The 27,020-nt window shown below is 40.2% G+C and overlaps 1 protein-coding gene across 2 annotated transcripts; it reads left to right on the top strand.

The window, feature by feature from the left end:
- LOC140951295 (2-hydroxychromene-2-carboxylate isomerase-like) lies at window positions 1-27,020 on the top strand. Of its 2 annotated transcripts, none has more exons than XM_073400546.1 (10): window positions 1-190; window positions 1,315-1,407; window positions 4,763-4,936; window positions 7,434-7,581; window positions 16,942-17,122; window positions 18,379-18,477; window positions 20,135-20,309; window positions 24,532-24,575; window positions 25,583-25,686; window positions 26,524-27,020. In XM_073400546.1, the coding sequence occupies exons 1-10, from the start codon at window positions 70-72 to the stop codon at window positions 26,672-26,674; spliced, it is 1,290 nt and encodes a 429-aa protein (XP_073256647.1). In that variant the 5' UTR covers window positions 1-69; the 3' UTR covers window positions 26,675-27,020. The 2 variants fall into 2 exon arrangements, with proteins under 2 accessions (XP_073256647.1, XP_073256648.1); XM_073400547.1 differs by having other exon boundaries at window positions 69-195.

Below are 27,020 nucleotides of genomic sequence, written 5' to 3'. Positions count from 1 at the left end.
CAGTCAGTAAAAGTCACAACAGAAGTGTCTGTGATAACGGAATAGAACAGTTCTCGAGCGGTTGTTGTAATGAAAGAAGTTGTATTCTACTACGATGTTGTTTGTCCATTCGCCTTTATGGCAAGTAAGCTGATAGAGGGTGTTGCTCGTCGAACTGGAGCAAAAATTCGGTGGAAACCGGTTCTTCTAGGTAAAGTATGTAACACTTATCGCGTGAATGTTGACAAGGGGAATTTGATTTGGTTATGTGATTGGCGTAATAGCCGATACAAATAATTTATCAAAAAACGAGTATGTTATCCCCAAACTTTAACAAAGACAAGAAAAAAGGAGACCCTTCTCTTCGAGTGTCAGTCAAAACTCTGATTTGCACAGGATACCCAGATTTAGTAATACCGTATTTATTCGATTAACCACCCTGAGCGCTTATTAAATTTTTGGACCTTGAGAGTGGGCGCTTATTCAAGGCTGAGTGCTTATTAAATTTTCACCATTTTCAGCAAGTGAAGTATGTTTATTTTGCAACAAAACAATAAATGCCATAACAAAACGTAGAGAAGTAACAAAGCAAGGTTTCTGTAAAATACTCTGAAGAAAACTCCGTCCTCGGGGAAGTCTCTTATTATAATTTATTCACTCAAGTGGGTGGGGTGGGGATGAGCGCTTATTTGAGTTCAATTGGGAGGAGGAGGGGGTGGGTGCTTATTCGAGGCTGGGCGCTTATTAACTTTTTCTGCCTTTAGGATGCGCGCTTATTCGAGGTTGGGCTCTTATTTGAATAAATACGGTAGTCAATTTGATTTTTGACAGACTTGTTTGTATACCATTCTCAGCACAAGTCGATGAGTTAATTTTTTTTTTTTTGGTTTCATTTTTAACTCTTATTGAAGCAGGGCTTCTTGGGAGTCTTCTCCTCCTGTTCCTCTGTGATAATCTCACCAAACAATGATGTACTTCACAACAACAACAAGAACCAGGACAAGACCACTTCGAACAATACCCCACCCCTGGCCCTAAGGGCCTGAATTTTCCTGGGGGTTGCCTTGGGAGGACAAAGGGGGTGGTAGCCAGTAAAATTTAACTGTGCATTATGCTTTGGAACAATCATTCACAGCCCCTGAAATTTCTAATGTTACCAGTATTGATTTGTAAATCTGATAACAATAAGTATTCTAAGCAGAAAAAAAGCTGGACGAATAATAGTTCTACTGTCAGTTTAATTTCCTTGTGAAGAGCAACAATAGTTTACCTAGCTGTTGACTGTGGTTTTTGGTGTGAGATACATTTCTTTTTCTTATTTTCTGATATTTAAAGGTGGCCTGTACAAAGGGACACAGGCACCCCAGGGTGCTGGAGGATCTGCATATGATGCTATGTGTGCCTCCAAAATAAAGATATTAGCCGATGGTAAGGATTTACAGGCCTCAAAATATTTGTGAGCATTCTTGTTACCATTTTTTTGTAATATCATATACTCTGTATACAGTTACAGTTAATTGGGAACAGAATTTGATTTAACACAACTACATGTAAGGAAATAAGCAGATACAGTCAAACCTCTATTAAGCGGTCACCCTTGAGAATTAGCCAGCTGACCGGTCAATAGAGGTTTTCTAAAATTAATAATTATAAGATATGGCCCATAATGTGGCAGAAATTGACATCGAGGGCAAAATCCATCACTGTTTACAAATTTTACTGTTCACAACAGCACTAACAGGAAATATATCGGGAACTTTTGTTATGATGGTCGCAATTTCGTGAAACGTTTGCCACTGAAGAAGATTGGAAAACCATAATCTGGAATGACAAAGAAATAAAAGTAGAAAACAAGCCGATTTATTATAAACACTATGTTAATGTGAGAGTCATTTGCATTTCAAGATCTTTTATTTAGTCTGAAAAGTACTGATTCTTATAATCAACTGTCCAAAAACATATGCAAAACAAATATTTTAGAATGGGCTGGCTTACGTGGGTCCATTCCATTATCGTTAAGAAGTTATGACAGGTATCCTTCCATCAACTCTCCAACATTTGTGGTGGGTGACAATAATTTTGATGTTACGAAAGGGAAATCAAAGGATTACTACAACATACTCATCAGAGAAAAAGCTAAATCGCCCAATATTATTCAAAAATTACAGAGTAACTTTCATTTTAACAGCGACAATCTGAAGCAAATATTTAAGCTGTCACACTCTATCATTGTCGCATCGTATGTTAAAGCCTTCCAGTACAAAGTAATTAACTCAATTCTTTACACAAATACAAAGTTGTATAAAGTTAAAAGTTAAAGTTAAAGTTGTTTCTGTTTAATGATTTATGCACTTTCTGTGACAATCAACCCGAATCATTAACCCATTTGTTCTATCACTGCTCACGCTCTAAACAGTTTTGGAGTGAATTTGAACTATATTGGTGCCTTATTTTGAATCAACGAATTCGTCTCTGCTTGGAAAATGTGCTCTTTGGAATTTTGACAGAAAATGCTTGCCCTTCACTTCAATTGCTGAACTATTTTATAATTATTGGAAAACTCTATTTGCTGAAAAATATTTCACGAGTGAGCGCAGCGAACGAGTGAAATATTTTTCAACACGAGTGAATATAACCAATGAAATGCCAAACCTTTCTACTTAAATAGTTTTTTTGGTCTGAAAGTAGACTGCAAAACAGTCCGTATTTTTGCTTATTCAAGTACGCGCGAGCAGTCAAACTAAAGGTCTGGAATGAGGCTGACATGCCCTACGGGGGTGTGAGGCTTGCGCTCTTCGTGCGCGTAAGACTCTTACGCCACGCTTTACCGATTTCTTTACTGATTTTGAGAAAAAAAACCGACTGTTTTGCAGTCTAGTCTGAAAGGTGCGGTTTATTATGAAGACATAGCAATGGTGTTATTTTCACATGTGAAGATATCAAGTTTTTGCGAGAAAGCTCACTTGGTATTTTACTGGTGTTTATATCATAATACAATATACTAGAGGTCTTTTAATAAACCTCAACAATTTCGTCAATACTGAGTTACAGAATCCTGAATACAAGAGAAGACCTTCTACATAAGGGGCTACATTTGTCATAGCCCCTACAATGGCACTTGTTGTAAAATTCATTTTTATGTATTTAACAGATAGCTAATGGATAGCAAACAGCTTATCTAACGCTCTAACGGTTTGTCCAAACGCTCTGACGATTAATTTGTTCTAATGCTCTAACGGATTGCTCCTACGATCTAACAGCTGACTCTTAGCAGCTAACAGTTGGTCCTTCTAACCTTTGACTTTAACTTTACTTGTAAGAGAAAATTACCAGTGATGAATTCGATTCGAAGGAAGTCTTACGGAAGTCTTTTTTAAGACTTCTGTCAAAATTAATCGGGCAAATCGATCGCAGTTGTCAAAAGGTCCCTTGTTTCTCCGGGAATAAATTTTAGCACATCGATTAATAATAACTCCTTTATCTCGAACATGTATCTAGATTACGGACTCGATTGCAGGTTAGTCTGATAAAAACTTAAGCTAATGGAGAACAAACGTCGTCTATCTCGGCGCCATTTCTCAAGCTTCTTGCAAAAAACTTTTCTAGCCAATTTATGTTGACAATTGAGCCCTTCGCGACAAAGCGTTGCGTGACCACCAAAGTGAGAGCTTTGCTGCATTTTATTGACTTCTAATAACTCAAAAGACAGTGCAACTTTTTAAAAAATTTCTGTCAGGTCTTCCTCCACCCCACCTTAAATCCAACCTTGTTTGTTGGATGGGAGGAGGGGTTGGGCATGTGTGATTTCAAGGAAGCCCCACAAATGCAAATTTGTCCCAAGGTTCTGTCCAATTGATTGTAGTTTGGATGCTGGTAAGACCACTCAACTACTGATGAACCAGCCACTTACAACATTATTGCTGTTTATTGACCTTTAGGTAACCAGGTCTGGGTGAGAAAGATCAACACACTTTTCTGCACTCAGGGTCACTTTTCTATCCCCCAGTCAATGGTTGATACACAGCCCCATCCCACTAAAAAAAAGTAGTAATCGCCCCCTCCTTGAGATTGACGTGTCTGTTTTTTCAAGCAAATTATGTATACATATCTTTAGCATAGGATATAAAATGGCGTTTATGCCTCTGGGGACGTTTCACCAGGAGGAACATCTGCGCCTCAGAGACAGAAAATTCCATACTGATGATGTAAAATCTGTCCAGGAACTGGTCAGGAGCTCTGATTGGTCGACATACATGCAGTAGTTATATTGTTTTACCTGTTGTTTACGAATGACAAACAAAAGACAAAAGGCAACAAATTTGAAATGTACCAGTGAATGGGGTCGTAAACATAATGAATTTACTACAAAACAGTCAATATTCCTGGAATACATACTGTATGTATTCTTCTTTAGAAAAAGCGTTTTGCTGGAGCTTGATTTTTGTTTGGAGTAGAACACAAAACTTTACGATAATCGACCAGGACAAATTAACATAGAATCAAACAAATGTACATTTGGAACCCCTTGACTACGGGATTTTATTAAGTAAACATTGATTTACGTCATCAGTATGGAATTTCTGTCACTGAGGCACAGATGTTCCTCCTGGTGAAACATCCCTAGCTGGGAGGAGCAAGGAGAAAGGGCTGTATTTGCCCGCTAATAATGCTGTAAAAAAATTGCTGAAACTCAAACTATACATTTTGTAAGACTAACATCGTTGTCTTATGTCGAGAGAATAAAAAAAGTCTACAGCAATAATTGCTCGTATTATTTTTTCAGATTTAAAAAGGACAAAGCTTCATCTGGGAATAACTGAAGGAACTGCTCCATTTGAACATCCAATTAAAACTCTTAGGCCAATGCGTCTCTTGGCTGCTGCTGCTGAATTGAATGAAGAAGTCTGTGTTCCACTATCACACAAGCTGTTTGATGATTACTGGGTTCACAATAAAGGTGTGTTTAAATAAGTTATGTGTACATGTATGTACTTAGTTTGTTTATCAATGATGTGAATTACTATTAGTGTTAAATAATAATGGTAGGTAGCACATCCACAAAGTGGTTCTTTGTCTACCTGATTCCTGGTCGAATCAGAATGTGGAAATGTTTTTGAGGAGAGGGGAAGACCGGAGTACCCGGAGAAAAACCTCTCAGAGTAAGGGAGACAACCAAATTAAAACAAACTCAACCCACTTTATGGCATCGACACCGGGATTTGAACCTGGGCCACATTGTCGGGAGGCGAGCACTCCCACCACTGCGCCATCCCTTCAAAGAAGCAGCAAATAAAGTCAAACTTCCTTAATGAGGGAATGGAGGGAGGATTCGTACAGTGCACAATGTATATGGACCCTAGTCTGACTTTCAAATGCGGCCATTTTGTTCAAGTGATCTTTTAAGTTACTATATCACTCTCTGAGCTTCCACGATGCCTGGAATTTTTTTTTGTCCATGCTATCCGAAGACTAGGGGTAATTACACAGTGTTCTCCTTATCAGGCTGTAACTGCTTACTGCTTGAAGTACTGTTTAAAAAACGATCAGGAGTGTATTATCAGGTTAAAAAACTCTTGGCTTTGCCTCGAGGTTTTAAACCTAATAACACATGACTGCAAGTTTTTTGAACAGTTTCAAAATCTCTGATAAACTCTGATCAACTCATTCTTGCACTTAATTAATTTTGGTCAGTTTAGCCATGTCTTTATCAGATATACACGTAATTAAAGACACTCATTAAGCATTAATTTCTTTTGTTTTTTCTTGATGAATAATTATTAATGAGGTTTTGAAGCAACACTTCTTACCACCTGCAATGGCTTGAAGTTTCACTAAATTTAATAAGTTTAAAAAAACGCAAGTTTTGATCCAAGCTGATTCTCACAAGAAAATTAAGTAAAATACAGAAAAACATAAAAGTATACTGTCACAGCTATTGTCTCTGAGTACGTTATTTAATTGCTGACTGGTAAGTTCTGAAGCACTGCAGCCTAGCAATTTTTTTCTTGCTCTTCTGTTATCTAGTCTGGCTGGACTTCATCACTCGCTTTCACTCACTTTGCAAGCGTCCCTCTTGCCTTGGGCGCTCTCGCAGTTGACTTGTAGCATGCAGCTGCATTGACGCCTGCCTTTATCAGCGGTGGTTCACTCCCTGCCCCGGTACAATAAAGCGACAGCAGTCCATGGTGTCACTTTTGTCTGTGTCAGTTTCAGTTGAAGTTTACAAAGTATTTATTTGCCAGAAAAAAAAATACAGTTATTTAAAATATCACATAAAATGATAGTTACCGTAATTTCTAAAAATAACGTAAATTACAGAATTTTGTAGCAATCCAAAGTGGAGAGACCGCTGATTTTAAAATGATTTTTCATGTAGGCCACCCCAAGGGTATCTCTGAAAATAATTATTGCCTCTTTTCTTTTCTTTTCTTAACATAACTTGTAATATTATTTTAAAATTGTGGTGAGTTTTTAACCTCTGATCTGAAAGCCAAAAACTTACCATATGCATGCTGATTTGCCTAAAATAGGTTTTTTAACAAAAATAGGGAATGACGCTTCAGGGAACTTAGCTCCTGAAACTTTCCCAGGGAGGGTGGGGTCATAACCTCCCCCCCCCCAGGAGAGTGCCCCACTGGAGCATTATTTTTTCTCTACCAGTCAGGAATGGTGACTTTTCTGCTGAGCTAAACTTGAGGGAGAACACTGCTTACATGTACTCTTTTCTAATTCATGGGAAAACCGGAAATTCTGATTGGAAAATCAAATGGCTTGCACCTTTCTGTATGGAAAGCTTCAGAAATTATGGGCTGTGATTTGTATTTTTATGCACAAGATTTCCACCCAGGTGGTATGGTAAGCACCCTAGATATTTCCCTGGCAAGGTTTTTTTTTTTGTTTGTTTCTCTCTCTTTTTGCTTTCAACATTCCTATCACAAGGTAATGCAATGTTTTTGATGAGGCCTCTGTTCTTGTTCTAATCATTGACAGTTCAACACTGTACATCAGGCCTGCAGTGATGTAATATGTCATGATTGGTTTGTAGAGTAAAACCACATAACAGGGCCCTTAAAATCAGACAATGGCAACATCAACGGCAACGTCAAAAAAGCAGTAGGTGTAACTAGCAAATCAGCAACTTTGCATATTTTTATTCTTATCATTGTGTGACTGCATTCTGAAAATGCCTTATTTCACATCTGATGCAGAACAAACAAGTGACAACAAAATTTTCTTCCTTCATTTGCATGTGGTTCTTAGGAATTCAGCTCCAGGAGAGTTCGTTTTTTTTGTGAAATTAAGTGAGTTGGAACAATCATGATTAGGATTGGAAGAACAAGAAATCACTTTTCAAGCAATGTTCTTTTCACCACCGTTGCCATTTTCGGTTTTGAAGGTCCTATTATTACTTTTACATCTTAAAGTCAGAGATGATTGTAATTATCTTTCTGTAGATGTAAGAGAAAACAGTGTTTTACAAGAGAGTGCTTCAACTGTTGGGTGGCATGTTAACATTGATGACATGATCAGTGGAGTAGGAAGAGAGAAGCTGCTGCAGAATACAGAAGAAGCTTTAAACAGGGGATCATTTGGGGTACCTAGGTTAGTTAATACTTCAACCCTACTTCTACAAAATCCACTGGCATCTAGAATTTTGAGGGAGCTAGCAACTAAATTTCATTACACTATTTTTTAAAATAACTGAGCATTTACCTGCACGTTGATTCATCAAGGGCTACATGTACGGTAAATAAGAGTGCTCTGTTTACCCTTTGTTACCCCTTTCACCCCTTGTTACCCCTGTTATGCCTCGTTACCCCTTGTTACCCTTTGTTAGCCCTTGTTTATCTTGTTACCCTTGTTACCTCTTGTTACCCTGTTACCCCTTGTTACCCCTGTTACCCCTTGTTACCCCTTGTTACCCGTTCTTACCCCTGTTACCCCTTGTTACCCTTGTTACCCATGTTACCCCTTGTTACCTCTTTCTACCTTGTTACCCCTTTTTACCCCTGTTACCCCTTGTTACCCCTGTTACCCCTTTTTACCTCTGTTACTCCTTGTTACCCCTTGTTACCAGTTGTTACCCGTGTTACCCGTGTTACCCTTGTTACCCCTTGTTCCCCTTGTTACCCCTTGTTACCCTTGTTACCCCTCTTACCCCTTCTTACCCCTGTTACACCTTGTTACACCTCGTTATCCCTTATTACCCCATTTTCCCCTTGTTTTCCCTGTCACCCCTTGTAACTCCTTGTTACCCATTGTTACCCCTTTTTACCCCTGTTACCCCTTGTTACCCTTTGTTACCTCTGTTACCCCTTGTTACCCCTTGTTACCCTTTGTTACCCCTGTTACCCATTGTTACCCCTGTTACCCCTTGTAACCCTTCGTTACCCCTGTTACCTCTTGTTACTTCTGGTACCCCTTCTTATTCCCATTACCTCTTGTTACTCCTGTTCCCCCTTGTTACCCCCGTTACCCTTTGTTACTCCTGTTACCCCTTGTCACCCTATGTTTCCCTTTGTTACCCCTGTTACCCTTCGTTACCCCTTGTCACCCCTGTCACTCCTTGTTACCCATGTAACCCCTTGTTACCCTTTGTTACCCCTTGTTACCCTTGTTACCCCTTGTTACCCTTTGTTACCCTTGTTACCCCTGTTACCCCTTGTTACCCCTCGTTACCCCTGTTACCCCTTGTTACCCCTTGTAACCCCTGTTACCCCTTGTTACCCCTTGTTACCCATGTTACCCCTTGTTACCCTTGTTACCTTGTGTTCCCTATTGTTACCCTTGTTCCCTTGTGTTCCCTATTGTTACCCCTTGTTACCCTTGTTACCCCTTGTTACGCCTGTTACCCCTTATTACCCTTGTTACCCCTGTTACCCCTTGTAACCCCTTGTTATCCTTGTTACCCCTTGTTAGCCTTGTTACCCCTTGTTACCCCTGTCACCCTTGTTACTCCTGTTACCCCTTTTACCCCTTGTTACCCATGTTGCCCCTTGTTACCCTTGTTATCCCTGTTACCCCTTGTTACCCCTTGTTACCCCTTGTTAATCTTGTTACCCTTGTTACCCTGTTACCCCTTATTACCCCTGTTACCCCCTGTTATTCCTTCTTACCCCTGCTTACCCCTGTTAGCCTTGTTACCCCTGTTAGCGCTTGTTACCCTTCGTTACCCCTTTTTACCCATCTTACCCCTTGTTACCCCTCGTTACCCTTTGTTACCCCTTCTTACCCTTTGTTACCCCTTCTTACCCTTGTTACCCCTGTTACCCCTTGTTACCCTTTGTTACCCTGATTACCCGTGTTATACCTTGTTACCCCTTGTTACCCCTGTTACCCCTTGTTACCCCTTGTTACCCCTGTTACCCCTTGTTACCCCTCTTACCCCTTGTTACCCCTGTTACTCCTTGTTACCCCTGTTACCCCTTGTTACCCGTGTTACCCCTGTTACCCCTTGTTACCCCTGTTACCCCTTGTTACCCCTCGTTACCCCTATTAACCCTTGTTACCCCTTGTAACCCCTATTACCCCTTGTTACCCCTTGTTACCTATGTTACCCCTTGTTACCCTTGTTACCTTGTGTTCCCTATTGTTACCCCTTGTTACCCCTTGTTACCTTGCTTACCCCTTGTTACCCCTTGTTACCCCTTGTTACCCTTGTTACCCCTTGGTACCCCTTGTTACCCCTGTTACCCCTTGTTACCCTTGTTACCCATGTTACCCCTTGTTACCCGTTTCTACCTGTGTTACCCCTTTTTACCCCTGTTACCCCTGTTACCCCTTTTTACCTCTTTTACTCCTTGTTACCCCTTCTTACCCCTCTTACCCCTCTTTACCCTTGTTACCCCTTGTTACCTCGCTTACCCCACCTGTTTACCCCTTGTTACCCCTTGTTACCCTTGTTACCCCTTGGTACCCCTTGTTACCCCTGTTACCCCTTGTTACCCCTGTTACCCCTTTTTACCTCTGTTACTCCTTGTTACCCCTTGTTACCAAATGTTACCCTTGTTACCCCTGTTACCCTTGTTACCCCTTGTTACCCCTGTTACCCCTTATTACCTTTGTTACCCCTTGTTACCCCTCTTACCCCTCTTTACCCTTGTTACACCTTGTTACACCTTGTTATCCCTTGTTACCCCATTTTCCCCTTGTTTTCCCTGTCACCCCTTGTTACTCCTTGTTACCCATTGTTACCCCTTTTTACCCCTGGTACCCCTTTTTACGCCTTTTTTCCCTTGTTACCCCTTTTTACCCATGTTACCCCTGTTACCCCATGTTACCCCTGTAACCCCTTGTTACCACTTGTTACCCCATGTTACCCCTTGTTATCCCTTGTTATCCCTTGTTATCCCTCTTACCTTTTCTTACCCCTCACTACTCTTTGTTACCCCTGTTAGCCCTTGTTACACCTTGTTATCCCTGGTACCCCTTGTTACCCCTTGTAACCCCTGTTGCCCCTTGTTACCCCTTGTTACCCATGTTACCCCTTGTTACCCTTGTTACCTTGTGTTCCCTATTGTTACCCTTGTTCCCTTGTGTTCCCTATTGTTACCCCTTGTTACCCTTGTTACGCCTTGTTACCCCTTGTCACCCTTGTTACCCCTTGTTACGCCTGTTACCCCTTGTTACCCCTTGTTATCCTTGCTACCCCTTGTTACCCTTGTTATCCCTTGTTACCCCTTGTTACCCCTGTCACCCTTGTTACTCCAGTTTCCCCTTTTTACCCCTTGTTACCCATGTTGCCCCTTGTTACCCTTGTTACCCCTGTTACCCCTTGTTAATCTTGTTACCCTTGTTACCCATTTACCCCTTATTACCCCTGTTACCCCTTGTTATTCCTTCTTACCCCTGCTTAGCCCGGTTACCCTTGTTACCCGTTTTAGCCCTTGTAACCGCTGTTGCCCCTTGTTACCCCTTGTTACTCTTTGTTACCCCTGTTACTCCTTGTTACTCCTTGTTACCCCTGTTACCCGTTGTAACCCTTCGTTACCCTTGTTACCCCTTGGAACCTCTTGTTACCCCTGTTACCCCTTGTTACCCTTTTTTACCTCTTTTACCCCTTGTTACCCCTGTTACCCCTTGTAACCCTTAGTTACCCTTGTTACCCCTTTTTACTCCTGTTCCGCCTTGTTACCCCCGTTACCCCTTGTTACTCCTGTTACCCCTTGTCACCCTATCTTACCCTTTGTTACCCCTGTTATCCCTTGTTACCCTTCGTTACCCCTTGTTACCCTGTCACTCCTTCTTACCCATGTTACCCCTTGTTACCCTTGTTACCCCGGTTACCCCTTGTTACCCTTTGTTTCCTCTGTTACCCCTTGTTACCCCTGTTACCTCTTGTTACCCTTTGTTACCCCTGTTACTCCTTGTTACCCCTGTTACCTGTTGTAACTCTTCGTTACCCTTGTTACCCCTCGTTACCCCTCGTTACCCCTGTTACCCCTTGTTACCCCTGTTTACCTTTGTTACCTCTGTTACCCCTTGTTACCTCTGTTACCCCTTGTTACCCCTGTTACCCCTTGTTACCCCTGTTACCCCTTGTTACCGCTTGTTACCCGTGTTACCCCTGTTACCCCTTGTTGCCCTTGTTACCCCCTTTTACGCCTTGTTACCCCTTGTTACCCCTGTTACTTCTTGTTACTCTTGTTACCCATATTACCCCTTGTTACCCCTTCCTACCCCTGTTACCCCTTGTTACCCCTTATTAGCCCTGTTTCCCCTTGTTACCCTTGTTACCCCTTGTTACCCCTTGTTACCCCATGTTACCCCTGTTACCCCTTGTTACCCCTTGTTACTCTTTTACCTCTTGGAACCTCTTGTTACCCGTTTTACCCCTTGTTACCCCTGTTACCCCCTTTTACCTCTTGTTGCCTTTGCTACCCATGTTACCCCTTGTTACCTCTTCCTACCCCTGTTACCCCTTGTTACCCCGGTTACCCTTTATTATGCCGGTTTCCCCTTGTTACCCCTGTTACCCCTGTTACCCCTTTTTACTTCTCTTTCCACTTGTTACCCCTTGTTACTACTTGTTACCGTAGTTACCCCTGTTACCGTAGTTTCCGTTGTTACCTTTTTTTACCCCTTGTTACTCTTGTTACCTGTTGTTACACCTTGTTACCCGTGTTACCCCTTGTTACCCATGTTACCCTTTATTATCCCGGTTTCCCCTTGTTACCCCTGTTATCCCTTTTTACCTCTCTTTCCACTTGTTACCCCTTGTTACTACTTGTTACCGTAGTTACCCCTGTTACCGTAGTTTCCGTTGTTACCTTTTTGTACCCCTTGTTACCCGTGTTACCCCTTGTTACCCATGTTACTTCTTGTTACCCCTTTTTACCCCTTGTTACCCCTTTTTACCCTTGTTACCCATTGTTACCCCTTGTTACCCGTGTTACCCCTTGTTACCCATGTTACCCCTTGTTACCCTTTGTTACCCCTTGTTTCCCCTTGTTACCCCTGTTACCCATGTTACCCCCTGTTACCCCTGTTACCTCTTGTTACCCTTGTTACCCCTGTTACCCCTTGTTACCCTTCGTTACCCCTGTTACCTCTTGTTACCCCTTTTCCCCCTTCTTACCCTTGTTACCTCTTTTTACTCCTGTTACCCCTTGTTACCCTTTGTTACCCCTGTTACTTCTTGTTACCCCTCTTACCCCTTGTTATCCTTTGTTACCCCTGTTACCCCTTGTTACTCTTTTTCTTCATGGTACCTCTCTTTTTCCCTTTTTCCTCTTGTTACCCTTTGTTATCTCTGTTACCTCTTGTTACCCCATAGTATCCCTGTTACCCCTGTTACCCCCTGTTACCCCTGTTACCTCCTGTTACCACTTGTTATCCCTTGTTAACTCTTGTAACCCCTGTTTTCCCTGGTTACTCCTGTTAGCTTTTTGTTACCCCTGTTACCCCATGTTATCGCTTTTACTTCCTGTTACCCCTATTTCCTTTTTGTTACCCTTTGTTACCCCTGTTACCCCTTGTCTTTGTTTGTTATCCATGTTGCCCTTGTTGCTCCTTACCCTTTCTTCCCCCTTGTTACCTCTTGTTATATGTTCCCCTCGGTTACTTTGTGTTACGCTGTGTTACCCTGTTTTACTTTGTGTTACCCTGTGTTGCCTTGTGTTACCTCATGCTACCCTGTGTCACACTGTGTTACCTTGTGTTACCTCATGTTACCCCGTGTTACCTTGTCTTACCCTTTTTTACCTTCTGTTACCTCGTGTTACCCTGTGTTACCTTGTGTTACCCTGTGTTACCCTCTTTCACCTTGTGTTACCCTGTGTTACCTCATGTTACCCATGTTACCCTGTGTTACCCCATGTTACCCTGTGTTACCCTTTGTTACCTTATGTTACCCTGTGTTATCTCGTGTTACCACGTGTTAGCCTGTGTTACCCTATGTAACCCTGTGTTACCCTATGTTACCCTGTGTTACCCTATGTTACTTACTGTTACCCTGTGTTACTCTGTGTTATCCTGTTACGTTGTGTTACCCTGTGTTACTTCGTGTTACTTCGTGTTACCTTGTGTTACCGTGTGTTCCCCTGTGTTAGCCTTTGTTACCCTTTGTTAATGTGTGTTACCTCCTGTTACCCTGTGTTACCATGTGTTTCCTTGTCTTCCGCTGTGTTCCTTTGTGTTTTCTGTATTACCCTGTGTTAACTTGTGTTACCCTATGTTAATATGTGTCACGCTGTGTTACCCTGTGTTACCTTTTGTTACCCTGTGTTCCTCTGTGTTACCCAGTGTTACCTTGTGTTACCTCGTCTTACCTTGTGTTACACTGTGTTCCCATGTGTTCCCCTTTGTTACCTTGTGTTACCCCGTGTTACCGTATGTTACCCTGTGTTACCCTTTGGTACCTTCTAATACCAAGTGTTACCCCATTTTACCCTGTGTTACCCTGTGTTACCTTGCGTTACCCTTTGTTACCCTTTACTACCTTCCGTTACCCCTTGTTACCCTGTGTTTGCTCTGTGTTTTCTCCGGTTATCGTGTGTTACCCTGTTTTACCCTATCTTACCCTGTGTTACCCGTTATTACCTTCTGTTACCCTGTGTTACCCTGTATTACCTCGTGTTACCCTGTGTTACCCTGTGTTACCCTGTGTTAGCGTGTGTCACCCAGTATTACCTTGTGTTACCTTGTGTTACCCCGTGTTACCCTCTGTTACCTTGTGGTACCCTTTTTTACCCTTTACTACCTTCTGTTAACCCATGTTACTCTGTGTTACCTTGTGTTACCCTTTGTTACCCATTTTAACCTCGTGTAACTCTGTTTACCGTGTGTTACTTTCTGGTACCCTTTGTTATCTCCTGTTGCCGTCTGTTACTCTGTGTTGCCCTGTGTTTCCTTGTGCTACCCGGTGTTAACCTTTGTTACCCTGTGTTACCCTTTTTTACCTTGTGTTACCCTGTGTTACCCTGTGTTACGCTGTGTTACCTTGTGTCACCTTATTTTTCCCTCTGTTACCCTTTGTTAACTTGTGTTACCCTGTGTTACCTTGTGTTACTTTGTGTTACTCTGTTATTCTGTGTTACTTTGTGGGTTCCCTGTGTTATGCTGTGTTACCTCGTGGTACCCCATGTTACCTTGTGTTACCCTTTGTTACCTTGTGTTATTCTCTCTGACCCTATGTTACCTTGTTTTACCTGGTGTAAGCTCGTGTTACATTGTTTTACTTCATGTTACCCTGTGTTACCTCCTGTTACTCTGTGTTACCTCATGTTACCCTGTGTCACCTTTTGTTTCCTTGTGTTACCCCGTGTTACTCTGTGTTAACTTTTGTTATCCTGTGTTACCTTGTGTTACCCTGTATTTCTCTGTGTTATCTTTTGTTACGTTGTGTTACCTCATGTTAGGCTCTGTTACACTGTGTTACCTCGTTTTACCCTGTGTTATTCTTTGTTACCCTGTGGCCTCCCTGCGTAACCCTGTGTCACCCTGTGTTACCTCGTGTTACCCTATGTTACCCTTTGTTGCACTGTGTTACTTTGTGTTATCCTTTGTTACCTCATTTTTCCCTGTGTTACCTAGTGTTACTTCGTGTTATCCTGTGTTACCCCTTGGTACCCACGATTCCCTGTGTTACCTGTGTTACCCCTTTCTAACCTTTTTATACTTTTTGTTCCCCTGTGTTATTTTGTGTTACTCCTGGTAACCCTATATTACCCGCTGTTACCTTGTGTTACCTTATGTTACCCTGTGTTACTTTTTGTTACCATGTGTTTCTTCATGTTACCCTTCTTTACCCTGTGTTAGCTTGTGTTAACTTGTGTTGCCCTTTTTTTCCCGTGTTACCCTTTCTTAGGTTGTGTTACGCTGTGTTAACCTGTGTTACTGTGTTGTACCCCGTTTCACCTTATGTTACCCTGTCTTCCCCTGAGTTACCCTTTTTTACCTCTTGCCCCTGTGTTTCCTTGTGTTTCCCAGTGTTCCCGTGTGTTCCCCTGTGTTACTGGTGTTACCCTGTGTTACCACGTGTTACCCTGTTTTACTCTGTGTTCCCCTTTGTTACCTTGTGTTACCTTGTGTTACCTTGTGTTACCTTGTGTTAACCCATGTTACCCTTTGTTACCTTGTGTTACCACGTGTTACTCCCCGTTACCATGTGTTACCCTGTTTACTCTGTGTTACCTTGTGTTCCCCTGTTACCCCATGTTACCCTGTGTTTCCCAGTGTTTGCCCTTGTTTTGCTCTGTTACCCTGTGTTGCTCTTTGTCGCGTTGCCCTTTTGTCTCCTTGTCTTTTTTCCTGCCCCCTGTTTCCACCCGTGTCCTTTTTCATGTTCATGTTTTTTTGTCCCTTTTGTCCTCTTGTGTCTCTTATTTCTCCTCGTGTCCCCTGTGTTTCCTTGTGTACCCTTGTATCCCCTTGTGTCCCCCTGTGTCCCTTGTGTCCCCTGTTTCCCTTTGTGTCCCCCTGTTCCCCTATGTCTCCTTGCGTTTCATTTTGTCCCCTGTGTCCCTTTTGTCCTCCCGTATTCCCTGTGTCCCTTGTGTCTTTTGTGTCCCTTGTTCCCCCTGAAATGCATGGTGGCTTTCCCCTTTTTTCTTATATTGCATGAGAACTTTGATGGGTTTCATTGCTTTCATATGACATCTTATGGGTTTTTTTCCTGTTCCCGGTTTCTGCCTGTGTCCCCTTGTATCCCCTTGTGTCCCCCTTTGTCCCTTGTGTCCCGTGTTTCCTTTTGTGTCCACTGATGTTCCCTGTGTCTTCTATGTCTCTTTGTGTCCCCTTGTGTCTCTTGTGTCCTCCTGTGTTCCCTGTGATGCTTGGGTCCCCCTGTGTCCCTTGGGCCATCTGTGTCTCTTGTGTCCCCTGAAATATATGGCGGCGTTGCCCTTGTTTTTCTTATTGTGTGCAAACTTTGATGGGTTTCATTTCTTTCATATTACATCTTGCGGGGTTTTTTTTTGCACACCCAGGAGGTCAAAGGATGTGATTCTTCATGAAAAGAAAAATTCAAAACACAAAGTTTTGCTTGCTTTGTTCAGAAAATAATTTATGCCTCCTTGCCTGCTTGTCGTTTATCACCTTAGAGAACCTTTGGCTAAATTCTGACGTCGTCAGTAGAGCTATGTTTGCAAGAGTGCTTAAAGAATTAAGGAACAACTATGTCAATTTGGGTACAATTTTTCCCTCGTAAGATGGCCGATTTAATGATTAAATATAACAATGATTGTTTGATTTTTTTACGCTCTGGCAAAGGTGAGGGCACGAGAAAAATGCACACAGAATAAATAAATACCATTAAGAAAGGGGCGGAGGAAGGGAGGAGGAGGGTTAAATTCGCAAAGCTTGTTAAGACTGGTGACCAAGAGGAAGACTTCCAGTAACAGCTTGTCTCATACCCTAAACATATGTGAAGTCGAGGCTAAGGACTTTTCCGGATGAGCTCGTGGCTAAGTGGAAAGGGAATCAGGCTCTAACACCTTTTTTAACCTTACTTTCTTTTCTCAGTTTTTGGGTGAATAATCGACTGTTTTATGGTGTGGATCACCTTCATTTTGTGGAGAGAGCCCTTGGAAATGCTTCTGCCGCTCTTCCAAGATTTTATCCTGTGCCTGGAGAACCCAGAAAAGCTAAACTGACCATCTACCATGACTTCGCTAGTCCGTGGAGCTACATTGGATCAACACAGGTACATGTACATGTAGCAGTGAGGGTGGTGTTAAGTCATTGGCTTTGTCTCCTTCATCCTTCTTTTATTAGTCAAAATCAAAGGGGCCGTAAGAGAACCCACAATACTGTTCGAAAGAGAAGGGGAAGTTTCCCCGGTGGTGTGGTCTACCTTTCACACATCATTCATGTCAAGGGCTATGGGTGGGTTACAGTAAACTCATAAGTGGACTGATAGCGGCTGGCAGTGTCGCCTTGTATGCTGAAGTCCAAGCTTACTGCAAAGCAGGCGCTTCTGTTGTCCTCTAATACATGACATTCATTCATTCATTCAATAGTGGCACCTAAGGTTATTACATAATTATTGTGCCCTAAAATTCATGTGCCCAATTCAAAATTTAGGAAAATTCTCCAACTTCATTTTAATTGTCTAACAAAGAGAACTTCGTGAATGAAAATCCCGATGAGGCAAAATTCATTATGAAAGTGGAAATGATCCCTGCAGTTGAATAAGCAACCTTTAGCAGTGGTTGATAAAGAACCTGAAAAAATTGGATCACTATACGTTTCTGGGAAACAGCCCACTTACCCTCCCCTAAGCCAACATTAACACTTACTTCTCATTTAGGGGGAAATGTTGGCTTAGGGGAGGGGTAGGTGAGTAGTTTCCCTGAAACGTATAATGATCCAAAAAATTCAGGCTTGACTGGGAATTGAACCTTGACCTTTACGATGACCGGATGCAACACTCTATCTGGAGAGCAGGCCATTGTAATATACCTGATGGTGGAAATGACATGAATGGAAATATATAGAAATGAGTCCTTTCATATTATTTCCATTCAAGACGAAATACATTGTATTCTCCAAAAATATCTTTTTCAATATACCATGTCGTGTGCTGTGTATAATTATCTAACCTTGTCGATAACAAACCCCAAACCCTGAACAACATGAAAGTAAAACTGTGAGAAGGTTTTTATAACTTTTGTTCCATGTCTTTTGGTTAAACACAAAAGAAAAGAGAATCAGCCTCAAAACAAGGCTGTGAATAGCAGCAAATGTCTTCACTGATCAAGCCATCCAGATGGGTTCCAAAAGCTCTCAGTAACTTTCAACAAAATGGTTGGTGTTGAAGAATATTTTTTCCACAAAAGAAAAGATTATTGGTTTGAGCTTTTGTCTCTTTTAAGACTAGATACACACTCACGAAAGAATGAAAACAAGCGTTCATGTATGTAGCTGTACATGAAAGGTTTTGTTTAATGTGTCACCTAGATCCCGAAGTTGTTGTCAGAGATTCAACCAGTTTCAGTGGAGGTAGAATGGGTACCAATTGTGGTTGGTGCACTATTCAAGATGATTGGAACCCCTGTGGTATGTACATTTACTAGTTAAATAAACAAAGTACTGTATTAATAGAGGGCCAGAGAGAATCCTAAGAAAAGTTCAGCATAAAAAATACAAGATGCTCAGAACAAAAAAAATAAGACTCTTTAAATTTTGAAATCCTAAATTAACAGAATCTATGTAGTAATTAACCTTATTTTCTGTTTGATTGAATGCACTTCATAATAGAACACTGATAATACAACCTCCACCTGGTTAGCTCAGTTGGGACGTTGCACACGTGGGTTCAAACCCCGGCTAGACCAACACTAAGGGTCTTTAAATGACTGAGAAGAAAGTTCTTTCTTTGTAATGACATCTACAAACAGTTAGACTTTCTAGTCTTCTAGGATAAGGACAAAAAACTAAACTGTAGGTCCCATCTCACAGCACTTTACCTCAGCTATTTCTTTTGGAGCGTAATAGGACCCACACCACTGTTCGAAAAGAGTAGGGGACGTAGACGCCGGTGATGTGGCCAACCTTACTTCGGTTGGGTGGGTTATTCTAAAAAGAGATCTTAAGATACATGTAGGATAACCTCATGATCCTCCTTCAGGTGTCTTAATGCTTACCTGTAAACAGTGTACAGTCAAACCTCTTTAATACGGACACCAAAGGGACAGAACCAAGTGTCGGCTTTACAGAGGTGTCCTTATTATAGAGGTAGGGAATGTATGATTTTTGGCATTTCTGGGACCAAATGAACTGTTCATAATAGAGGGGTGTCCGTGTTATAGAGGTGTCCATAAGGACAGGTTAGACTGTATGTGTATGAGTAGAAGCTCATCGGCCCAGTCACCCATTTGTTGAGATACTGTAAGGTACTTCCGATAAAATCAAAGTCGCAATAATACAGGGCTCGCACAGTCTTGAAAAAACCTTGAATTTTTAGTCCTTGAAAAGCCCTCGAATTCCATTTTTCCTTGAAAAGTCCTTGAATTTTCTTTAAATTTGAATGTAGTGGCCTGGATAGTGTTTTTTATGCTTTTTGGTTGTTTAAGCCAGTATATGAATCATAGCTCAGAGAATTTAAAGGTTATTTACACAAAATGCTCAATGTTTTATGCAATAATTAACTATCAATTTAAGACAAGAGACCTAAAAAATGTAGAGAAGCTAGTGAAGCAAACAGTTCAAGCCTTAAAGCCTTACTATTATTAGAATAGGCTGAGAATGTACATTTTTGTCGAATCTGTGAAATTATATTCCTAGTAGGTGGTCCTTGAATAATGGTTGCAATTTTTTGTACGAACCCTGTTATAGCTATTGATGAAACAACGATCTTAGAGGTTAAAGCGATTATCACATTGTCATTTCAGTTAATGTTAATCGTGCGATGACAGTAAAGAAATCTGCCAAAACGTGTGTTTTTTATTTTGCTTATTAAACCTGTTGCTTTTAAGTCTTATTTTTCCATTTTCTCTTTCTGTGCTCTTTATCATAGTTTCTGGAGGGTGCTAGTATCGTTACTACAAAAAAAAAAAACAATTTCTTGGTACATGTACATATGTATGCAACGATTACGTCGAAAAACCGATGATTTGATAAGAAAAACATGTGGCGAAAATGACCTATAGAGGGACTTATTGCAGTACCAACATCCACAACAGCATGTGCACTTTTATTTATGTGGTCATTCTAGGTTCCTATGAATGCAGTGAGCGATTCAAAACGGAAGTATGGATATCAAGACCTCTTAGACTATGCTGAGCACCATGGAGTTGGATTCCAGTTTACCTCTCATTTTCCCCTTCATTCCTTACTTTCACTTAGAGTGATGATAGTGAATTCTGATGACCGACTCAGGAAAATCATTTGTAAGTTTTCGCCATTTAACTTTTTCTGAAACACCAGAGTTTCTTTAAAGCTGCTTTGGGTGGGAGTAGTACTAGAGATCTTTGGATTCTAAAACATGGGTAACTAAAAAGGCATGATTTTCTCAATATTATGGAGCTTTGGCATCGCCGGCAATGACGGAAGCAAAAACGTCACCTTTCAAATGAATACGCGTTTTTTTCAAATTTTGTCGCGTTTATTCCTTTTCTCTGAAAATATCAGTTATAGGTAAATTCCCCTGGAATTGATTTGTTTCCTAGGGACTTCACTCAAGTTTAGAAAGAGAAAAAAAATTGTCATCGATTGTTTACGTTCTCCTTAAAATGTGAAATTCAGCATTTTCACATTGTAGTCAGGCGGTGACAGCAAAGAAATATACAAAAAAATGTGCAGCGCATACAAAGTTGTCATTTTGACATTCTTGTTGCCGTCACCATCATCGTTGCTAAATCTCCTTAATCAAAAGTGCCGACGCGTAACTTAGCGTTGTTTTTTTTTTGAAAGGAAAGTGGCAGCCATCGTCATTCGTTTAGCAAATTTAGCATTAAGCAGCAAAAGCAGCATTAAGGCATTCAAAACACTGGAATTTAGGATTTGGACGTTGCAAACATTGGAATTCAGGGGTAAGATGTTGCAAACATTGAATTTCAGAGTTTGCGCATCCCACAAATTTGAATTCAGTGTTTGGGCGTTCCATTCTTTACCAGACATTATAATTTAGGGTTTCGGATTCCCAACAGTTGAATTATTAAAGGTTTACAACTTTCAAACATTTGAGTTTTGGGTTAAGCCGTTGAAATTGAGAGATTACAATTGAGAGTTTAGACTTCCAAGCATCGGTATTTCAGGGTGTGGATGTTGAAAACATTGGAATATGGACATGGAAGCTCCAAATATATTATTGTAATTGAGGGTTTGAACATTTTAAACATTGAAATTTAACGTTCCAAATACCGGAATTTAGGGTTAACGCATTCCAGACATTGGAATTCAGAGTTTAAGCATTCCAAAAAATGGAATCCAGCATTTGGGCGTTCCAGACAATAGAATTGAGGAATCAAGAATTCTATTATTGGAAAAGTTAAAATCCAGTACTCCGATATTTCCTAAAACCAGAATTCCAATAATTGGAAAAGTCAAAATCAAGAATTCCAAAGTTTGCAAAACCCAAAGTTCAGAATTCTAATGATTAGTAAAGCCAAAATTCAAAATTCCAATGTTTGAAAAAGCCAGAATTCAGAATTCCAATGTTTGGAAAAGCCAAAATTCAGAATTCCAATGTTTGGAAAAGCCAAAATTCAGAATTCCAGTGTTTGGAAAAGCCTTATTTCAGATTTCTAATGTTTGGAAAAGCCAAAGTTCAAAATTCAAATGTTTGGAAAAGCCAAAGTTTAGAATTCCAATGTTTGGAAGAGCCAAAATTCAGAATTCCAATGTTTGGAAAAGCCAAAATTCAGAATTCCAATGATGGGAAAAGCCAGAATTTACAATTCCAATGTTTGGAAAAGCTAAATTTCAGAATTCCAATGATAGGAAAAGTTAAAATTTAGGACTCCAATGTTTGAAAACGCAAAAATTTTCAATTCTAATGACTGGAAAAGCAAAAATCAAGAATTCCAATGTTTGGAAAAGCTAAATTCAAGAATTCCAATATTTGGAAAAGCCTAAATCCAGATTTCCAATGTTTGGAAAAGCCAAAATTCAGAATTCCAATATTTGGAAAAGCCTAAATCCAGATTTCCAATGTTTGGAAAAGCCAAAATTCAAAATTCCAATAACTGGAAAAGCAAGAATTTAGAATTCCAATATTTGGAAAAGCCTTATTTCAGATTTCTAATGTTTGGAAAGCCAAAGTTCCAAATTCAAATGTTTGGAAAAGCCAAAGTTTAGAATTCCAATGTTTGGATAAGCTAAATTTCAGAATTCCAATGTTTGGAAAAGCCAAAGTTCAGAAATCAAATGATTGGAAAAGTTACAATGTAGGATTCCAATGTTTGGAAACGCCAAAATTTTCAATTCTAATGCTTGGAAAAGTCAAAATCAAGAAATCCAATGTTTCGAAAAGCTAAATTCTAGAATTCTAAAATTTGGAAAAGCCTGAATCCAGGTTTCCAATGTTTGGAAAAGCCAAAATTCGGAATTCCAATGTTTAAGAAAGCTAAATTGAAGAAATCCACTGTTTGGAAAAGCCAAACTTCAGAATTCCGATGTTTGGAAAAGCCAAATTTCCGAATTCCAGTGATTGGAAAAGTTAGGATTTAGTATTCCAATGTTTGGAAACGCAACAATTTTGAATTCTAATGGTTGGAAAAGCCAAAATCAAGAATTCCAATGTTTGGAAAAGCTAAATTCAAGAGTTCCTTTATTTGGAAAAGACTAAATCCAGATCTCCAATGTTTGGAAAACCCAAAGTTCAGAATTCCAATGTTTGGAAAAGCCGTATTTCACATTTCTAATGTTTGGAAAAGCCAGTTTTCAGAATTCCACTCTTTGGAAACGCCAAAATTTTCAATTCTAATGAGCGGAAAAGCCAGAATCAACAAATCCAATGTTTGGAAAAGCTAAACTCAAGAATTCTAATATTTGGAACAGCCTAAATCCAGGTTTGCAATATTTGAAAAGCCCAAAATTCAGAATTCCAATCTTTGGAAAAGGCAAACTTCAGAGTTCCAATAACTGGAAAAGCCAAAGTTCAGAATTCGAATGATTGGAAAAGTTAAAATTTATGTTCCAATGGTTGGAAATGCCCAAATTTTGAATTCTAATGGTTGGAAAAGCCAAATTTAAGAGTTCCAATGTTTGGAAAAGTGAATGTTCAAAATTCCAAAGTTTGGGAAAGCCATACTTCAGAAGCCCAATATTTGGAAAAGCCAAAGTTTAGAATTCCAATGTTTGGTAAAGCCAAATTTCAGAATTCCAATGTTTGGAAAAGCCAAAGTTCAGACTTGCAATGATTGGAAAAGTTAAAATTTAAGATACCAATGTTTCGAAACGCCAAAATTTTTAATTCTAATGAATGGAAAAACGGAAATCAAGAATTGCAATGTTTGGAAAAGCTAACTTTAAGAATTCCAGTGTTTGGAAAAGCCTAAATCCAGATTTCCAATGTTTGGAAAAGCCAAACTCTAACATTTCAATGTTTGGAAAAGCCAAAGTTCGGAATTCGAATGATTGGAAAAGTTCTAGTTTAGGATCCCAGTGTTTGGAAGTGCCAAAAGTTTGAGTCCCAATGGTTGGAAAAGCCAAAATCAACAATTCCAATGTTTGGAAAAGCTACATCCAAGAATTCCAACATTTGGAAAAGCCACAATTCAGAATTCCAATCTTTCGAAAAGCCAATATTCAGAATTCCAATGTTTGGAAAAGTGAAAGTTTAGAATTCGAATGACTGGAAAAGGCAAAGTTCAGAATTCCAATGTTTGGAAAAGCCATAGTTCAGAATTCCAATGTTTGGAAAAGCCAAATTTCAGAATTTCAATAATTGGAAAAGCCAAAATTCATAATTTCAATGTCTGGAAAACCAAAAATTCAGAATTCCAATGTTTGGAAAAGCCAAAATTTAAAATTCTAATGATTAGAAAAGCCTGATTTCAGATTTCTAATGTTTGGCATAGCCATACTTCAGAATTCCAATGTTTGGAAAAGCCAAAGTTTAGAATTCCAGTGTTAGGAAAAGACAAATTTCGCAATTCCAGTGTTTGGAAAAGCCAAAATTCAGAGTTGCAATGATTTGAAAAGTTAAAATTTATGATTCCAATGTTTGGAAACGCCAAATTTTTGAATTCTAATGGAAGGAAAAACGGAAATCAAGAATTGCAATGTTTGGAAAAGCTAAATTTAAGAATTCCAATGTTTGGAAAAGCCTAAATCCAGATTTCCAATGTTTGGAGAATCCAAAATTCAGAATTCCAGTTTTTTAAAATAGGCAAAATTCAGATTTCCAATGTTTAGAAGAGCCAAAATTCAGAATTCCAGTGTTTGGAAAAGTCAGAATTTAGAATCCCAATGTGTGGAAAACCTAATTTCAGGTTTCCAATGATTGAACAAGCCATAGTTTAGAATTCCAATGTTTAGAAAAGACAAAGTTTTAGAATTCGAATGATTGCAAAAGGCAAAATTCAAAATTCCAATGTTTAGGTATGGTCTGAATACTCATCCCAGCCTTATACAAGTTTGATTGTTGAGCTGTTTCCTTTCTTTTAGATGAAGCTGCTTGGAAGCATGACAAGGACATTGGTGATCCTCAGGTACTTATTAAACCTCCCCCCCCCGTCCTTCTTATATCATCTGCCCCCTTAGGTCTATTAACAGTTTAGTCTTCTGTTATAAAACTCTTTATAAAAGCAAACACTTTTAAAATGGTCATTTAAGTCACTAGTTAATTGCATGTACTTTACCGTTTTACGTACGAGGTTTGTAGAATATTGCGAAGCTCTAGGCGCGGCGCAAAGCACCGCGCGTGGGCAGAGCCCCATAGCCAAGGAAATGTGTAATCTACCCATCCGAGAAAATTTGGTAATCACGTGACCGTACACCGACCGACCGCCCGACCGTCCGTCTGCACCACAGGCATACCAATGTAAAATAACTCAATCAACAGGTATGGCAACCCAAATGCAACTCAAGGTTTCATTTGGAAGGAAATCACATGACCGCCCGGACTTTTAGAAAGAAAAAATAACAACAAAGTCGTGTCTTTTTCGGCGTTAGTTTTTATGCTTACACTAACTTGGATAACAGAGAAAGAGCTAGAGCGAGTTATTGAAAACAAAGGTGGCGAATTTCGTAAGAAGAAAAACATGGAAATTCAAAGCGGCGGTGAGAAAATGAGAAATGCTAGCGGCCAGCAAGGTGAAAATGAGCGGCAGTGAAAAATAAAATAAAAGCGAACATGAACACAGGAAACAAAATATTGGGTAAGCACATACGACAATTCCCCCATAAAAATAATGTGTAACTAGGAAATTTGACGTTTTAGTCGTACAAGGCTATTCACACTATATCGGGTAGCTTTTGCGCCGGCACAAAAACCATAGCGGATAGGACTTTTACAAATAAGAACAAAGATTTGGGTGCGAATGCTGTAACGGAGCGAAGCTGCTCTACACCGATCTCTAAGGTCGAGAGTCACATATCAGATAAGTGTTCACACTATACATTCAGGATAGATTTTTCCGTCGGCAAGAAAGGCTATCCAGTATAGTGTAAACATGTCCTTAGACATGAAAATAAATACATCAGGTTTTTTTCTTAGGTTCTGTCGTCTGTTCTTTCTGATGCTGGGTTTGATAGCAAGACATTGATAGCAGCGACACAAGATCAACAAGTGAAGGATCGGTTGCGAAAAAACACTGAGAGGTGAAAATCAGCTTTTTGATGCTTTTTTTAAACAATCTTTGAAAACCATTAGATTAGAGACCTTTAGATTCCACGACGAGAACGACTACGAGTACGAGACCGAGTTAAAGTGTTTTCGCGTACTGTCATCAAATAGACACCCCAGAAGGCTTTATTGTATTTTTTTCAACAAAAGGTTGGCAGTATTGTTTTTCGAAGAAGGTTAAGCCTGCTCCCGATCGCAAAATTATAAAACTTCTCACATTTGAGAACTTGCTTCCGCCATTGCGACCTCGTTGTTTTGGCGATAACAACGACTATCTCGTTTTCCCGCCAAAATGACGCTGTTTCACGCGTGAGCACTAACTAGTAATCGTACTCGCCTTTGTCTTGAGAATCTTAAGATCTTTATTAAAACCAATACAGCTGACGAGGTTGAATAATGACAGAAAAAGTGGAGTCACTTTTTTCTTACTAGTCTCTCGTATTACAAAAACTAAAGCTAGGTGCAAACGGACGCAACCAAATCCGATTGAAAATCCACAAAAATAGCCGCGAACGCACCGGTCAGAGATGTAACGAAGCGGATCTAAGCGATATTTTGACGCTAAGCATCATGGGAAGACGTTTCAATCCTCCTTGGGACGCAACATTGTTGGCAGTTGTTTCGTCCGTTTGCACTTAGCTTAACCGATTATCAAAATGTTCAAATAACTCCTGCATACGACACGGGGAGTTGTTACCGTGAACTCGGCTAAAAAAAACCCTGCTACCGCCCACCTAGGTACGAGGTCTTCAAGCCACAAAACCCGGAGACATTCACACACTCTGATTATAGTTTTTTTCCGTTTTGTTCAGAGCTTTTGAAGCCGGACTTTGCGGAGTTCCGAGTTACCAAGTCAATGATGGGTCAGTGATCTGGGGACAAGACAGACTAAATATTGTCGCCGATTTGCTTTGCGGCTGGGAAGATCACTTGAAACCAATCGGCAGTAATAGTAAACTTTAAGTAAGGCAGAATCGTGGCACAAACCAAGCCAATTCGCGTATTTTGAAGCGAAATGTAGTACCCGAAGTTACCGCATTTAGTTAAAACAAGAACCTACAGGAGTCAAGACTGCAGCAGAATCTTATTATGTTCAAAGTCGACCAAGTTCGGGAGCGCTGAGAAAATCTGAAGCCAGTATCAACTGCGTAACTTTACAATCAAGCGGCTGTTACTTCAGTGGCTTATAAACCACAGGCATGTTAACGAAAACTAATTAGTCGATAAAATTATGACAAAAATAAGGCCTATTTAATGGCATGCCATCCTGCATACTTGAAACTGAAATATGTACTTCTTATATTTATAA

Source organism: Porites lutea, chromosome 10 (genome assembly GCF_958299795.1).
Source record: "Porites lutea chromosome 10, jaPorLute2.1, whole genome shotgun sequence".
Taxonomy (NCBI): domain Eukaryota; kingdom Metazoa; phylum Cnidaria; class Anthozoa; order Scleractinia; family Poritidae; genus Porites; species Porites lutea.
Note: the sequence above shows the minus strand (reverse complement) of the source record. Positions and strands in the feature narration are given on the sequence as shown.

What these genes read in the sequence shown, in the direction of transcription:
- LOC140951295 (XM_073400546.1), top strand. Translation starts at nt 70, where the DNA reads ATGAAAGAAGTTGTATTCTACTACGATGTTGTTTGTCCATTCGCCTTT. An exon ending in AGATGATTGGAACCCCTGTG is followed by an intron (nt 18,478 to 20,134) that starts GTATGTACATTT and finishes TGGTCATTCTAG; the next exon opens with GTTCCTATGAATGCAGTGAG. An exon ending in TTGCGAAAAAACACTGAGAG is followed by an intron (nt 25,687 to 26,523) that starts GTGAAAATCAGC and finishes CGTTTTGTTCAG; the next exon opens with AGCTTTTGAAGCCGGACTTT.